The sequence below is a fragment of the Patiria miniata genome, unplaced genomic scaffold (assembly GCF_015706575.1).
Source record: "Patiria miniata isolate m_02_andy unplaced genomic scaffold, ASM1570657v1 HiC_scaffold_7, whole genome shotgun sequence".
NCBI lineage: Eukaryota > Metazoa > Echinodermata > Asteroidea > Valvatida > Asterinidae > Patiria > Patiria miniata.
In genome coordinates, this window is record NW_024037074.1 from 15,621,594 (window position 1) to 15,637,241 (window position 15,648).

Consider the following 15,648-nt stretch of genomic DNA (forward strand, 5'->3'; position numbering starts at 1 on the left):
TACGGCGATGTCGGCTGTTTTGGGGCTATGACTAAGAATGACTTCGTACAGTGAACATCCTTAGCCACTAACAAAAACTCCAGCTCAGACGGATTATTCACATCACAACAAACACAGAGGGAATGTCCCTCACTCTGTCCTGTGTGATTGTGATTCATGTGATCAGTTCATTCTGCTCATTGATGTGTCGTATTTTTCCCATCATCCAAGATGAAAAGGCTTCAGCAGTTTGTGGAGAAAAAGAAAGTTGATCACAAGTTCAAGCAGGCTGGATCTGGCCACAGACTTGACGAGCAGCGACAAATGTATTAATTTGGATTCAACTTTAGCATGGCTAATTTTTGAATTGGATAAATTGTTTATCAGTTGCTTAATAACTTAATTTTAAGCTTGGGGCCTTTTGTTGGATGCAGTTTGTGGATTGGGTGATTATCGCTCAACTGTCTCCAATCCATGATTTACGCATTCATCAGTCGATTGTTTAAACATTGGCCATGTTGGTTGATCAGGCATATGGCAGAGCGTGTTTGGTTTTATTGCAATGCAGTACAAAATCAACTGACTGCGCAAACCCATTCCTGATATTGTTATATTGATAAATAGACCGATCACACATTTTCTGCAATGCACGATAAGCCAGTTATGCAAATTCCTGCTTAATCAACTGATTGCCCAAGTTGTCTTCCGTACATGATCAAGCAGAGTTTATGTGATTGATCAACAACCAGTATTACGCCCCCACCCCACCTACCCCTTCTCGGACACTTTATTCTAAGTACTGTTTGTGACCTCATTAAAGGTCATAAGTGTGTAGTCCTAGTAACTTGGACTCAATGAATCGCCTTTTTTAACACTCATGACATTTGGACATGGTCTGGCGATCTATGTTAAAAATGTGATTCGTAGAGTCCTAGTTACTCAGACTAATCAGTGTGTTAAGTTTTACACACATTGTGTTAATGTTATTTTTACGCTTTATTTTTCACAGGCCTGTTGCTACAAGTTCCCAGCAGCAGCAAGTTCGTGTGACCCCAGCACCAAGTGCAGCACGAGCTGGCGAGGCAGCCTTAGCAAGGCTTCAACCAGACCGGCCAGCATCAGCAGCCAAAATGAAACAACTCAAAGCAAAGGGTCAGTAAGTCAGTCAAAGGTGGATTACTCTCAACCTATAGCATCGGTCCCGACCATAGTATGGACTAGGGGCAGTCCCAACCATAGTTTGGACAATCTGGAGCATTGTGTAACTATAGTTTGGAAGAACCTCCTAGGGACGGATCAGCTTTTGGGTCAAGGGGGTGGGGGTTATCTGTCAAGGGGGGGGGGAGGAGGGTTAGCAGGCACGGTGCTATTTTTTCTACATGATTTTCCTAATGTTTGCAACCCAAGGGGGGGGGTGTTTAAGACTGCTCCCCCCCCCCCTCCCAGATATAAAATTCAGGAGTCTGTTCCATCTGAAACTCCTGAAAATAAGGATTTTGTCTGACTTTCAAAATTCCAATGCAATTTTCTCCTTTCTGACAATTTTTACAACCCAGAACTTCTACATAATGAACCTTAGGTAACGGAGGATATATTCTCCAAATTTAAGGTCAAAATCATGCTTTGAAATTTGTTTTTTTCACTCATGCAGCCGCAGCCGAGAGAGAAGCAGAACAAGCGGCTATGGACAGGATGAACAACCCGACAGTGTCCTCGCGGGTATTGTCTAAGAATGGCTTCATCGTTTCTGTCACTTTTGGAATGTTGCGACTGGAAATGGAAAAGTCTTGAATTGGCGCTCCCTCCCAGCTGGAACAGGCTGCTCCAGAGTTATTGGGCACAGACACATATAGACTATATGTTCCCTAACAATAAGTTTGAGAACTAATAGTGCACATATGGCGTTTCCAGGCCAGGTTGATTTAAAAAAAAGAAAAAAGATTACATCCAAAGTCATGATACCAGCAACATCAGTAATGTTGCAAACCTGGGAAATGGCAATCGTGGATCACGAGAGAGTAAAATTGAAATTGTCTCCATGATTTCTGTATTTACCACTGGATCATTTTTTTCGTCTTCCACTGCCCCTTAGGCATCAGGCAGGTCAACTTCTCCCGAGCAGCCAGCTTTCCATGATGACCAAGCCCCTGTTTCTGTGAGTGGCATCTTCTATCAGTGCCCGCTGGGCTGTTCTCCAGTCATTCCAAAAGCGTCGGTGGACGAACACCTGCAGATGTGCCTGCTGACCAGGGTAAGCAGCAAGCATCTGTCAGTTTTGCTGGAGGTGGGTCGTTAATATGGACTCCGTGAATTAAGGAAAGAGGGCGCTGTTTACAACAAAAGTGTGAGAAGGATACTTTGCTGGGTCACACAGGCCGGGCACCAGTTATATGTGCAGGGCACCAGTATGCTTAAGGCAAGATGGCGGACAGCAGTCCTTCAATATTCGCACTCTTTCTCATTTACACCACTGAGGGGGCTCTTGTGCACGGAGTTCATATTGGAAAGAATTGAATGAATCTAAACCGACTCGTTTCGGTTTTTTATTTCCTAAAATAAATTTGAAAAAAATATGTTGCATTATGGCGATTGTTATACTATCACTACGTTGTGTTTTTTTTTTCAGTTGCTTCCTGAAAATCCCCTAGAGGCTTCGGCCAAAATGGTCCACACCTATAATAAGGACAAGGAAAAACGCCAGGCTGGAATAGACATCATGTGCAAGTAAGCTGAAAATAGTTTAAAATGAAAAATAAAAAAAAACCCACCAATTTCCTTTTTTCTTTTTAATTTCTGAGTATAAAGGAAAATCCAACCATCTGGCCACAATTGGAGGCATAACTCACGTGGGACCTCACTCACATTATGTTGCACACTTGGCCAATAGAACTGTAGATGGTACTCTAATAAGCTAGTGAAGGACACTTGCGTGTGTCAATTGATTATGCATGCTCTCTAATGTCTTTCAATGTGAGTGGTCTTTGTCATTTTCAAAGCTGAAGGGAACTTGTGCACTATGGACACTGAGCACAAGAACCCCTCAACTCTGATAAAGTGACAATCTGAACTCTTGAACTCTTTGCACAACCTCCTCTGAAAACAGCAAACTGTAAATTACATTTGCGTTTCAGATATTTAGAGAACGTGTGCAATAATCTTGCCGAGGAGAAGTACCAGAGGATCCGCATGGGTAACAAGGCCTACGTGGAGAAGGTGGCGTGTCTCGAAGGCTCACACGAGTTCTTGCAAGCGGTGGGATTTTTACCCAAGATGCTGCCCCACCAAGGTATAAACTTGGGCTATTTTGTGACCATATGTGGATGCAAAATGGACAAACATTTTACACACCAAGTGCAACTCGGCTGTGGCCATGTTGAAGACTTAATTATGTACCCGTGGATCCTGCCTGTCAATCAAACAGTGCACATTGAACAATTAGATCAAGATTTTTGGTCATGTGACCATGGTAGCTTAGAAATGTACACAAACCAGAGATAGGGGGCCTTATTTTTATAGCCAATTCCAGAATGGTCAATAGAGGTTTCGTATGAACCAAGGTGATTGTTGTGCTTCTTGTTCATAGGCAGGACACTTTACATAAATACTTCCTTCTCAAAGGAGCCAAAGCCATTTTGGTAAAGATTGCCGATTCCTCATTTATTAACACAGAAACGGCTTTGAAAGACATATCACATGATTCACTTGATTCAGAATGAAAAAAAAGAGATTGAACGTTAAAAAGACTCTTTAGGCGAATGAATTAGATCTTCCCCAACAAGTTTGAAAGTTTTTGCTTACGACATTTTGCTTGTTTTGTTTTCTCAGAGACGGAAGAGGCTTTCTTAGTGTTGACCCCCGAAGCAGCAGCCAACATAGAGCAGCTGAGGTCGGCATGCGAGCTCTTACAGACAGCCCAACCCTTGAAGGCTTCCCTCCATCGGGACCTGAAGGTCTATCAGAAGTCCTCTCAGGCCAGCCAGTTCCAACTGCCCCAGGACTTCTACAGAATCAAACCGGAAGAGGCCAAGAGACAACAGCAACTCAGGTACCTGTCTCCCCATTAGTGTTATAGTTGGTCCATTATAAGTCCCTCTGAAGTCTGTTCAGAAGTAAAGTGTAAGTCATTTCACAAGTCCAGTCACAAGCAGCAGGGGATGAACCAACAACAATGGTGCGCTTTTGTCACAGTTTTTGTTTGAATAGCTTGTGACTTGACTTGGGACTGGATGATTCATAATGGACTTGGCTACAACGCTGTTCGTGGTCAAAACTGTTCACAAATATTGACTGCTAAAGATGTGAGACATGACTCGTTTTTACACACAAATTGAATTCATTGAAACTCATTTATGGTTTTTTTTTTTTCAGGTTTGAGATTTTATAATAATATTATTAGTGCCGTATTTTCAATGCTTTCAGAGAGCTTATAAGAAATATAAGAGCTTGTAAGAAATATATCCAAATCTTTTTTGTTTTGTAATTTTGTCTAAGTCATTTCTAAGGCCAAGTTGATCAAAGTTATGTTGTTTTTTAATTTTAAAATAGGACTGAGGAAGTAGAACGCAATGCCGTGCTGCGGACCAAAGCTATGAAGGAGGCTGAGGCACTCAGGAATCTACGGAGATATCGATACGCTCTGATCCGAGTCCGGTTCCCCAATGGAATTCTCCTCCAAGGTCAGCCAGCTCTTGAAGAAGATCAGTCTCTGTTGTTTCTTTACAAGACTTTCTCTTGAGGTGGCCAGTGCGGTATTAAAAAATATCATTATAATTCAGGCAACTCAGATCATTGGAACAAAATGGAATTTAATATGAGGTTAAAGATACATTCCCCGTGCTATTTTTGAGTTTCATCCCAAAAAAATAGATTTCTTTTCTAAACTGCTATTTTTCTATCAATACACAAGGTATTTACTTTTGAATGAGACATCGACCGAAAAAATTGGCCCATGTTTAGTTATTGAATTATTACTATAGTAATTTCAAATTATTGGCTACCAGACAATAATTTCCGTGGTAGGCTGGTTTCCAGCCCACAATCAGTAACGATAATGTACGGACGAGGAGCTAGTAATTTGGACACGGCCAGTCACTTGTCTCATGAGCTCTAAGAAACAGCTTCAGAAATCCACAAGATGGCAATTCTTTCAAACAAAAAATTTCTATTTGAATGCCAGGCACATTCCACGCATCAGATAAGCTGTCTGAGGTCTTTGAGTTCATCAGGTGCTCACTTATCAATGACTGGCAGCCCTTCATTCTGACTGATGCAACAGGACTGAAACTAACGGAGGAAGACTGCAAGTTGGCTGAGCTCAAGCTGGTAAGATACGCTCAGAGAGGCTCATGAGTTACAGCTCAACAGGCATTTTTAACCCAAGCACAGCAGGTTTTTTTTCTGGCTATCTTGAAGCTTGGAATGGGGGGGGGGGGGGTAAGAGTCCACCCCTTTCTGATCTTAGAAAAACAATGAGTGTTTTTATAAAATATACAAGTAGAACATTTTCTGTTATATAAGCAAAGCATTTTGTAATTATGGTCATTTACATGCCATGTTTCTGTCAGTGCAGAAGGGTGTTGTCCTGTACATAATCAATGAAAAACACAAGGGTTTTTTGGTACATCGCGTTATAAATGTGACTTTTTGCATGATTGCCACATCAGATTTTCCTGAAATTGATGTCAAGATGTCTGCGCGACATCAGTCTAAAATTGTAAATGCTCTTGTGGAAATAAAACTGTGTGGTGTCACATGGACCAACCTAGCCACTTTAGGGTTAAGATATACAATTTAATAAAAATTTTATTTTGATGTGTTTCAGGCACCAGCGGCTGTTGTCAACTTTTCATGGGACGCAGCGATCATGGAAGAAATTGTGGCAGCCCAGGGGTTCGTGCAAGAGGGTGATTACCTCAAACCAGAGCTCATCAATGCAATCCAAAGTCTCTGAGCCGTGGAGATACAAAAACTAGAGACAATATAGTAATTGAGTGGACCGTCTTGTTCACGCAACTTGTCCAGCTTGTTGTAGGGTGACCTGGCGTGATGTCATCAACGAGTTTGTTGGGCTCAATGGGGTCCGTGCACAAGTACCCCCTCAACGGTAAGAAAGGGACAGTTGGGGATGACAACCTTAAGAGACATTCGAAAGCATTACTGATGATGCCAGATGCTGACGCGAAGACGCTTTAACTGTTTATACATTCAGAATATACTTAGTAAATGCATACTTCTCACCATACACATGTAAACCGTGTCCTAATTACTTGGCAACAGCTTGACATGACACACCTGTTTATGGTAGCGGCTGCAGCCACTTCCCATAGACACGTGTGTAATTTCAAGCCGTAGCCAAGTAATTTGGACCCAGCCCTAGCCACGGAATTGTTATGCTTATGATTACCATTTTGTGCTTACAGTGTTAGTGAGGACATTTTGTGTTAACCCTGTAAGCAGAGAGTCCACAGTCACACGCATTTGCGTTCACACTCAGAAATTCCTTTTCAACCCTTGAAATATGCTAAACATTTTTCTTTTATATTTTAGCAAAACCATGAAATTTGGCCATGATGCTTTTGGATTCAGGAAGATTCCTAACAATTTTGTTTCAAAATTATTTGAAAATCGTAATTTTCAGGGTATTCCATAATTATTCAACGCTTACAGGTTTATTTACTTTGTGCAGATATAAATATTTTTCTGAGAGAAATTGAAGTCATTAAGGAATTCAAAAGATATTTGTAAAATTTCACAGTGTTGAAAAACTGTTTAAATTAAGCTTATTAATCGATACAGATTTACTTCAACAATTGTAAACATTGTAATTGATATTTGTAGACATAGTTAACATTGTAAATGGATCTATTCATGTCCACGAGAAAATACATTACGTATGAGAGTTATATATGAGACTTTAGAAAAAGAAGTCAAAATTTAAAGAGGGGATGTAGAGCATGTAATAATAGAAACATATTTACTATCTGCGTGGCAATTTGGGGTGTATTTTTCAAGTTTCCAGTTATTCAGGTTTCAAATAATGTATGTCTATAGTTGAAAATGTTTATTGTATGTTTATTCATGGCAAAGATTAAAATTACTTCCTGACATCAGACATTTTTTGGTTACAATATTTGGCCAGATGGATGATCTTGTTCAAGTTCGGAAGTGTATTCTAGTATTTGTTAAAGAATTTGACACTGTACATGTATGTGACAGCTCGTCAGTAATTGTCCATTCTTTTTTCATTTTTCAGTATAAAGTCAACAAAATTTTGACAACTTTTGACAGGTGCATTAGATTTTGTGCTACTTTGTTATTCAACCTGCATGGAAGAATGAATACTAAAATATTAAAAATCACACATTAAAACAACAAGAATCCACAGTGGGCATATGCTTTTGGTTGTCTTGAAGTTTTTCTCGACGATTTTTGCTGGTCTCAGAGTGCCAGCCTACCATCCTCTTTGTACCTATCTTACTGACCGACCGACCGACTGACTGACTGACTGTCTTTTGTGAATTAGACTTGCTTTATAAGTCTAACGGTTGACTACCTAAACCCTTTAACCAAAGTGGTCAGGGGCCAGCTTGATTCTTTTTTTCCCCGTTCATGTGTCACATTAAATGTAATATACAACATTTGCTTTTGCTGTAATTTTCAGCAATTAATGAATTTGCTATTTTATAGCACATTGTTACAAGTTTTGTGTTCATAGATGCTGGAAAAACCAATAAAAAATGCTGTTCTTGTAGTCTGGTTCCCTGACCCTACATGTACTTGAAACGAAACGTAGCAATTTATAGACATTGGGGAATTGTCAAAACAGGGAACCAGACCTAGCTGGCTTGCACCCATTCACGGAGGTGTAAGCGATTGCAAACAAAACGTGGACAAACAAAATTTGGTAAATCGGGGGCAGTATTTGAAAAAAAGTAATTTTTGTTCCAATGATGGTCGGCCAAGCATCATTGGAAACTGATACAAAAAATCCACTTTTCTTGAAAATGACAACACAATATGTATTTCACAGGATGCTTGAGACTGTTATTCACTTGCAGTAAAGTAAGGTATTCATCATAATTTAGTAGTTTGGTTTTTGTCTTTTCTTTTTTGATGTTTGCAAATGTTATATCTTTAAATATAGCAGAAACTGTAAAAGATATCCTTCGCTTGTGCAATCCTTTAATTCGGTGACAAAAATAGCAAAAAGGGTCCGCATTACTTCCTGCTAGAACCTTAGTCACATTATTCCTGTGAGGTTTTCCTTTTAAAAGATAAAATAAAGATTGTGCAAGCAACCCTGTCGGAGATGACTAACAAGATGTAAAAAGTCAACTGATCTTTTGATCCGCAGTTGTTTCAAAGTTTGAGAATTATTAAGTCTGGGCTGACTAATAAACTGAAATTTGGAGGGTTTGATAGAGTCATGTAGAACATTCAGCTTTTTGTCAATGGTGAGATTGTGCAAGTTTTCTGGACGATTGTTGACGAAAATCTTTCCTCAAAAGGGGTAAGTTTTATACTTGTTTGTGGGTGAATGTAATATTAAATTCCCATGAAATATGATTTTCAGTTTACTCAAAGTTTTGTGGGACAATAGTTAAAGTCGATTTGTTTACCTGTAACTCAAACTGTTTTAGTTATTCAATAAGTTTTTTTCTTCATGCAATTCATTTCATTGATTGAAATTGTTGAACACTTCAATAGATGCAACTTGTTTTCATTTTTATAGTCACTTTTTCTTGCCTGCAACTTCAATTATTTATTTTCTTAATTAAATATTTCTTTCAGTTTTATTTTGTCGGTTGAAATTCTAGGTTTCCCCCTTTTTAGGGTGGCTGTACACCCTACACTAAATTATTACAAGAGGGGCTCTAGATGGAGTGATTGGGATGGCTACCCCTCTCCTCCCCCCCCCCCCCCTCAACCCCACCCCACACCTGTCAAAGTTCCATCTGACCAATGTAAATTATTGACATATTAGTAAAGGAAAAAGTCCTTTCCTGAAATGACTACATTGCAAAGTTAGAACGTGTACCCTTGTTGAGATTTTGAGCAATTTTGTTGTTTCAACTAATTAGTGGCAAAAAAACTGCCCCAAAGCAACTGATCCCAATAACCTTCACTTGTGATGTTTTCCACTGAGCAATCAGTAGTCCCTCCTTGAACAAAAAATCCTCGATCTTTCTCTGTTTTTTTTCCCCTTCCAAAATCGACCCTTGAACTTAATATAAACCCACTATGGAATAAGGTGTCTGTCCTACGTCTGAATCCAACTGAATAATTAACCCCTCTGACGATCCTCATCGGAGAACTCAGTCTCCACTAGGCCCATAGTACAACATTCACAGGGGAACTTATCACCCATCGAGCACCTTGAAATATGCATTATATACACAGGATTAAAAATAGCTAACATCAATATATTAATGTTTGTTTTCACAACCAAGTGGAGTGAGCTGAGGTACCTGGGCTCAATAGAGATGCCTTTTACTCCAGACATACTTTTAGAAGGAAAATAAATCAGTATTTTTTAAGATTTGAGGACCTAGTTTTGGGAAGAACAGAACAGTTTAAGAGTTTTGCTACAATATAGAGAAACCCTCAAGAAAATTGTGAACATTTAAGAAGAGAAAGATAATATCTTAAGGTATAGATATGTGTTTCCATTCCTTTTATTTGCTCTAAATTTGGTTTATTTAAAAAAAAAATTATTAGGCTTAATGCTTTATTATCTTTCTTTTAGGGAGGGGGAGTTGGGTCCTAGGGACTGTAGCTTTCATGCGCATCTTAAAAAAAAGAAGCTCTCTTCTTGCATCATTGTGTCCTTCAAAGCCTTCATTATACATAAGACACTGATGACACGGCAGTATCATAGTCTCTGACAGTATCACATGGTGTGTGGCGTATAATGAACATGAGCCTTGTGCATTTTTTCCATGTGCACCCTGCAACCTCCGGCCGCTCCGGGTGAGTATTTTTAGCCCGACAGCCAAGACGGAAAAAAAGTGCACAGGCATTGTGAAATAAAAAACTGCTCCTCCACGAGAAACGGCGTCATGTTATTGGATATTGTGTTACCTTCAAGAGGCTGTGTGGAAAGATGACACAAGAAAGAGGATTATTGAGCGCGCTGCTGCCCAGCTCTGCCCAGTTGTTTATATAATGAGTGATCTTTTTACAGGGATTTGTCTGTTTGCTGAAGCTTCGACTGGACAATCATGGAGATTGACGGCGGCCCGTCTCTGAATATGAAAGATCCAGTGTCTGCAAATCTGAAGGTAGATAATTCTTTCTATTTGACATCTGCATTTTCAGACTGTTTTATGTAGAAAATGTTGTTTTGAAATTTGACACAAGTTGTATTTGTTTAGTTTATATATTCATATTCATTTTTTTTTTAGAAGTATCTTAAGTTTGTAAGCATTTCTGGATGATACTTGAGATTGCTAAGAATGCATGCAATTACTGCAATGTTGACGATTTCATTTGATTTGATGCTTGGCATGTATTTGTGTGTTCAGGCATCTTTGTTTGTTTTAATGAAGGGATTGAGATACGAGGGGAAAATAATAATCAGGTTTGGCCTTGCCAGAGGAAGAATGTAAATTATGGAAGAAAATGTAAATGATAAGGCTATATTTATTTCTTGTAAAACTTACTCCTTAGATATAGAATTGTAAAGACATATTTTTAAATTTTTTTTAATGCTTTCTCTTTCAAAACAATCGTATTATAGTGCAATAAACTATAACAATTATCTCCTCATTCCAAGTATGGGGGATAATATTTTGGTCAAACTGTACTAGATTTTTTTCATGAGTCTCTAAAAAAAACAAATTTTATTTAAAGGGTGAAGTTTCTTTTTACAAGTGACCAACACATGAAATTTAACCAACATATGAAATTTAATTTGCTGATTGAATTGGATTAACCCAAGTTTTTCACAGGATATTATTCAAATTTACTAACGACCTTATTTATTTAGAGGACAAATTAAATTCCAAAATGAGAGGGGTTTGAACATTCAACATTGTAAGAACAAATTTTTGAAATGAGCTTTGCCATATATTATTCAAATCTACTGGAGATTTGTTTTTTACGTCAATGCTGACAACAGTCTAAAACAATGTCCTTGCCACAAATCATTTGAATAACTATCACTCGTCTTAAAACTGGTTGATTTTTAATTGACTTGTGATGACTTGATTCCAACTGAGAAAATCATAACATAAATCTGAGCTCTGCAAATAATTGTTCTTGTATTTCAGGCAGGACGTTTGGGTGATGCCTTGAGTGGCTCTACCCCTTCTGAAAGAGTCGCCAAAGAGGACAGCAGTGCAATGTCCGTTCCTTGCATCTTCTTCCAATGTCCATTCGGATGCAGCGCCATATACCCCAAGTCAGCCATAGATGAACATATGCTGGGACATCTAAAGAGGGTCAGTGCCATTATCCAAACACTGATACATATAGGAAAATTGGGAAGACTATGGAACTTGTGTTGTCTTGACCATAGTTGTTGGGGAATGCTTTGAAGAAACAAGTACAGGTTGTGCTTGACATCAGAGAAAAAAGAAAGTCCTTACCAGGTAAATCATGTCAAAGGCAAAAAAACTTACAGAAAGACAACAAGCAACAAGAGTTTGGACTTATAAAATATAGAAAGGAACAGAAATATCAAATGTAGAATATCACAAGTAAAATTTCATATGTAATTCAGCTATAATATTCTGAACATAAACTCTAAGCATTTTCAGTATTTGGCTGTAAATTCAGGTATGAGGTTTTTCAGACTTTAGTCTGAAATCAGACTTTTTGAATCTGAGAGGACATTACCAGCATAGAAAAAAATGCATCTTGCAGACCTTCATCCAATTGTCAGATCTTTTAGTTATATTGAGAATATAATCCCAATAAATTGGTGTGTTATCTTTTGCTAAAATGCAAGTATGAGAACTTATCAGCAATAAGTAGAGTTCATTTTGTTTTTCTGTGTATTGCACTGTTTTTCCTCATGAGGTGTATATTTTTTTTCATTTTCAGATGCTGCAGTACAGGCCATTAGAAGCATCAGTTCTTATGATTCATTCCCTAAGCAAGAACAAGGGAAGACTGCACACTGGTTTACAGATTCTCTGCAAGTAGGTTGTGGAATTTCCCAGTCCGATCGATGGATGGCTGGCTGGCTGGCTGGCTTGAGTTAAAAGTTCAAAGTTGAAATCAGATTTTGATCTGATCTCAGTGATCTGCCTAAAATATTAAAAAAAAAAGAATTTAGGACTTTTTAGTGACATACATTTTCTAGATCTAAAACATTTTGACAATTTACAAAAAGACAAAATAAAACTTACAGGCCTAGATCATTGACTGTCTAGGAATTCCAATTCAATACTTTGAAGCACAACATCAGTTTGTTGTTCCCTGTCGTACTTGTGATATTTTTTCTCCATTTCCCTAATTTCCTATTGCCAATAACTCTGCATCCATTGAACCAAAGCTCATCTTTTTCATTCCAGTGTATGATTCTATGTTTGCTTAACCCAAAGGGATAGCCTTCTGCCGTCTGACCGACTGACTGACGAGACACAAAGAGAGAGACTTTCAGGTCCAGACTAGTCAAGCTAATTTTTTTATTAAAACCCAAGGTATCTGGATAACGTGTGCAATAACCCCACTGAGGAGAAATACAGGAATATCTCGGAGCACAACAAAGCCTTCCAGGAGAAAGTAGCTCCCATTGAGGGGGCTAGAGACTTCCTACAGGCAGTAGGCTTCCAGCCCAAGAAGCTATCATATAAAGGTAGAGGAGTGAAGGGCCAATTCATGACATCATGATAATGAAATCAAAGAAATCTTAAAGAAACATCCATGTGTCAGTGAAATAACTAAGGTCCAATTTCCGGGGGAGGGGTCATTTTCTGGAGGGGGCACTTGAAGGCTTTCCAACGTTTACAAAGCTCAATACTTGTCTTCAAATTCTCAGGGGGAACAAGAAGACACCGATCTGTCATCCCCACCTCCAACATGAAAGTGGCAACTGTGAGTAGATAACAAATCCCTGTCTTTCTTAACAGACACCAACATGCCCTTTCTGGTAATGAGCGAGGAGTGTGCGTCCGACATCGACCAGATCAAATCGGCTCGTGATGTACTTCTCAATACTCAGCCCACCGAGGCTGAGATACATCGAGACATCCGAGTCTACTACCCTTCCCACAAGGCTGAGGAGTTTCATGTTCCTAAGGACTTCTATGATGTCACATCTGGGTAAAGTGAGACCTTTGATACATCTTGGGAAACATGTATTTCAATATTGAGTTTTGCCATTCACCAATGCAACTTTACAAACATTCTATACTCAGTGCTCTCAGTTAAAAAAAACCCCAAAAAACAAAAACAAAAAAAACAAGCTTGCTCAGGTCGGGCTTCCTAGAAAAAAATGGGTTATTTTTAAAATACCTGTTGAGGACTGAAAATAGATCTATTCCTGTACAATTTTGTTTTTGGAGAGGTTGTTTTTATCATTCTAAATAGTATTAAAATGAACAAAGACAAACAACTACCCCCCAGTCATCTATGCCATCAATGTTAAAGCATCAATGCATTCAAACCAGAAGTCTGCCATGTTCTTAGCTTTTGATTTGGGCAAAATCCGACAAGGATTAGAAAAATTCTGAAAAGATTAATATGCAACTAGTCATTACAAATTTCAGTCCTCTCTGTTTCCTACTTCAGTTTGCAAGTCCATGACCCTCGAAAGTCAAGACGTTATAAATACACCCTCATTAGGATACGCTTTCCAGATGGCGTCCTTTTGCAAGGTAATTTTTTCCTTCAATATTTAATATATTTGATCAGAAATATTTGAAATTCTGCAATCTCATCCGGTACAGTGTGCACACAATTATTCTCTTAGCGGAGGTATGGCAGCTTTGCCACTGAGGAATTTTGTCTCCGACAAGAATTAAGTGCTGCAAGCATTTCGTTTGGTCTGTGTAGGATGGTAATGCCCTTTTAGACACATCCAATATGAACATTCACAGTGCATTTCACTCCGGAGTTTCACTCCGGATTTATCAAATTGAATTCAATCTTGGGGCTACAAAAAATTAACAAGATGTGAAATACAAAGTGAGGAAACTGTTACCATGGTAACGCTGACATTTTATTCATCCAAGATTTTCAGTGGATCTTTTTTTTTTTTTTGGCTCCCTGTTCAATATTCAGGAACATTTCAGGTGGAAGAAAAACTGTCTGCCGTGAAGGCATTCATCTCGTCCATGCTGGAGAAAGAATGGCAACCATTTGTGTTGCGTGACAAGAACGGCAAGGCTATGTCTGCAGTGAACAGCACATTGCATCAATTAAAGCTTGTGAGTTGTTAGTAATCGGTATGATCAAGCATATGAATTTTTAGGAATAAAAATATCTTGCAGCAGCAGTGGCACAGCGAATATCAACACGTGTGTCAAATTTTTCTCCCGATAAATTTTAAGTTAATTTTTTTCGAGGCCTGAGTGACATTATCACAATAAAGGACTTCACATTTGTGTCCTGCAATTTTGTTTTAATTAAAACATTAAGCTGCATTCCCATGCCGTTTTTGATTTTTTTCCCGAAAAAAATTATTAGATTCTTTTTTTAAATTGCTATTTTTCTAGCAATACAAAAGTTATTCACTTCTGAGCGAGATATCGACTAAAGAAAGTCAGCCCATGTTTAGTTACTGAATTATTACATTACAATTTTGAATTATTGGATGCCAGACAATAAATTCTGTTCTCGCTGGGTAGGCTGGTTCCCGTCCCACAATCAGTATCAATAATGTACGGACCGGGAGCCAGTCTGCTGCAAAGTGGATCTGTTCCTGCCCAAACAAAAATCTTCTTTTTTTGGAGGGCTGCAGACGTCCAAAAAGGGGGGGGGGGGGGGGGGAGAGGGATATTGGTTGGAATAAAACATACAAAGGAATTTATTGAACAGCATGTTAAATGCAACTTTAAAAAAATGATAACTACTTAAATGACAATTTTCACAGAATTTACGAACTTGTAGTCCATTTTTGTTCACTAATGGAGCTTTGTAGATTGTTAGTCATTTAGTTATTTGTTTTCATTTATTTTTTCTGTCAGGTTCCTGGAGCCATCTTGGATTTTGGTTTTAATGCCACCATTGAGGCTGAGATGGCCACGGGTCTCTACTTCTGCATTCACGGCCCAGTCCAACAAGAACACCACCTCAAGTCAGTGCTCATGAGGACGATTAAAGTTCTATAAGGAAACCTCAGCAACAAAGACAGTCGGTTTGTTACGCACCCCCAGCCCCCCATCCCCCACACCCACACCCACCAGCAATAACATTTACAAGTTTTAAAATTTCACAAGTAAACCGCACTTTCTCAGGCACACTTCAAACTGGATGGGTGTACATGTATATTTTTAGGACGTGTAGCCTATTTCTGAAAAACAAATCCTGCAGATATTTTGCGAGAAGAGTATGTTTTCATTTTGTAGACATTTAAACCTGTGCACACGACCCAATTTCATGAAACCATATGAAGATCTTGTCCAATCTAATAATAAGATTCTTGCTGGTGAAAAATATTAGCTTGTCAGTCAGACTACGTGCAGGTATTTTGAAGACACATTCCGGAGGAAAGAAAATATT

At 38.7% G+C, this 15,648-nt stretch overlaps 2 protein-coding genes across 3 annotated transcripts; both read left to right on the plus strand.

Annotated features, from left to right (window-relative positions):
• The first annotated feature begins 113 nt into the window (after positions 1–113).
• Positions 114–7,369, plus strand: LOC119746130 (UBX domain-containing protein 6-like). 2 transcript variants are annotated; one of them, XR_005273695.1, is made up of 10 exons: positions 114–305; positions 989–1,131; positions 1,631–1,698; positions 2,072–2,230; positions 2,606–2,703; positions 3,111–3,265; positions 3,805–4,024; positions 4,525–4,655; positions 5,205–5,301; positions 5,801–5,938. XR_005273695.1 is itself a non-coding variant. In XM_038222928.1 (10 exons), the coding sequence occupies exons 1-10, from the start codon at positions 211–213 to the stop codon at positions 5,927–5,929; spliced, it is 1,344 nt and encodes a 447-aa protein (XP_038078856.1). In that variant the 5' UTR covers positions 114–210; the 3' UTR covers positions 5,930–7,369. The 2 variants fall into 2 exon arrangements, 1 of the variants encoding a protein (XP_038078856.1); XM_038222928.1 differs by having other exon boundaries at positions 5,156–5,301; positions 5,801–7,369.
• Positions 7,370–10,101: 2,732 nt separating this feature from the next.
• On the plus strand, positions 10,102–15,307 carry LOC119746068 (UBX domain-containing protein 6-like). Its single transcript, XM_038222849.1, has 8 exons — positions 10,102–10,259; positions 11,250–11,420; positions 12,025–12,122; positions 12,627–12,781; positions 13,056–13,248; positions 13,717–13,802; positions 14,209–14,354; positions 15,114–15,307. The coding sequence occupies exons 1-8, from the start codon at positions 10,200–10,202 to the stop codon at positions 15,255–15,257; spliced, it is 1,053 nt and encodes a 350-aa protein (XP_038078777.1). The 5' UTR covers positions 10,102–10,199; the 3' UTR covers positions 15,258–15,307.
• The last annotated feature ends 341 nt before the right edge of the window (positions 15,308–15,648 follow it).

What these genes read in the sequence shown, in the direction of transcription:
- LOC119746130 (XM_038222928.1), top strand. Translation starts at nt 211, where the DNA reads ATGAAAAGGCTTCAGCAGTTTGTGGAGAAAAAGAAAGTTGATCACAAG. An exon ending in CTTGACGAGCAGCGACAAAT is followed by an intron (nt 306 to 988) that starts GTATTAATTTGG and finishes TATTTTTCACAG; the next exon opens with GCCTGTTGCTACAAGTTCCC. An exon ending in GGAATAGACATCATGTGCAA is followed by an intron (nt 2,704 to 3,110) that starts GTAAGCTGAAAA and finishes TTTGCGTTTCAG; the next exon opens with ATATTTAGAGAACGTGTGCA.
- LOC119746068 (XM_038222849.1), top strand. Translation starts at nt 10,200, where the DNA reads ATGGAGATTGACGGCGGCCCGTCTCTGAATATGAAAGATCCAGTGTCT. An exon ending in CAGTGTCTGCAAATCTGAAG is followed by an intron (nt 10,260 to 11,249) that starts GTAGATAATTCT and finishes CTTGTATTTCAG; the next exon opens with GCAGGACGTTTGGGTGATGC. An exon ending in TGCTGGGACATCTAAAGAGG is followed by an intron (nt 11,421 to 12,024) that starts GTCAGTGCCATT and finishes TTTCATTTTCAG; the next exon opens with ATGCTGCAGTACAGGCCATT.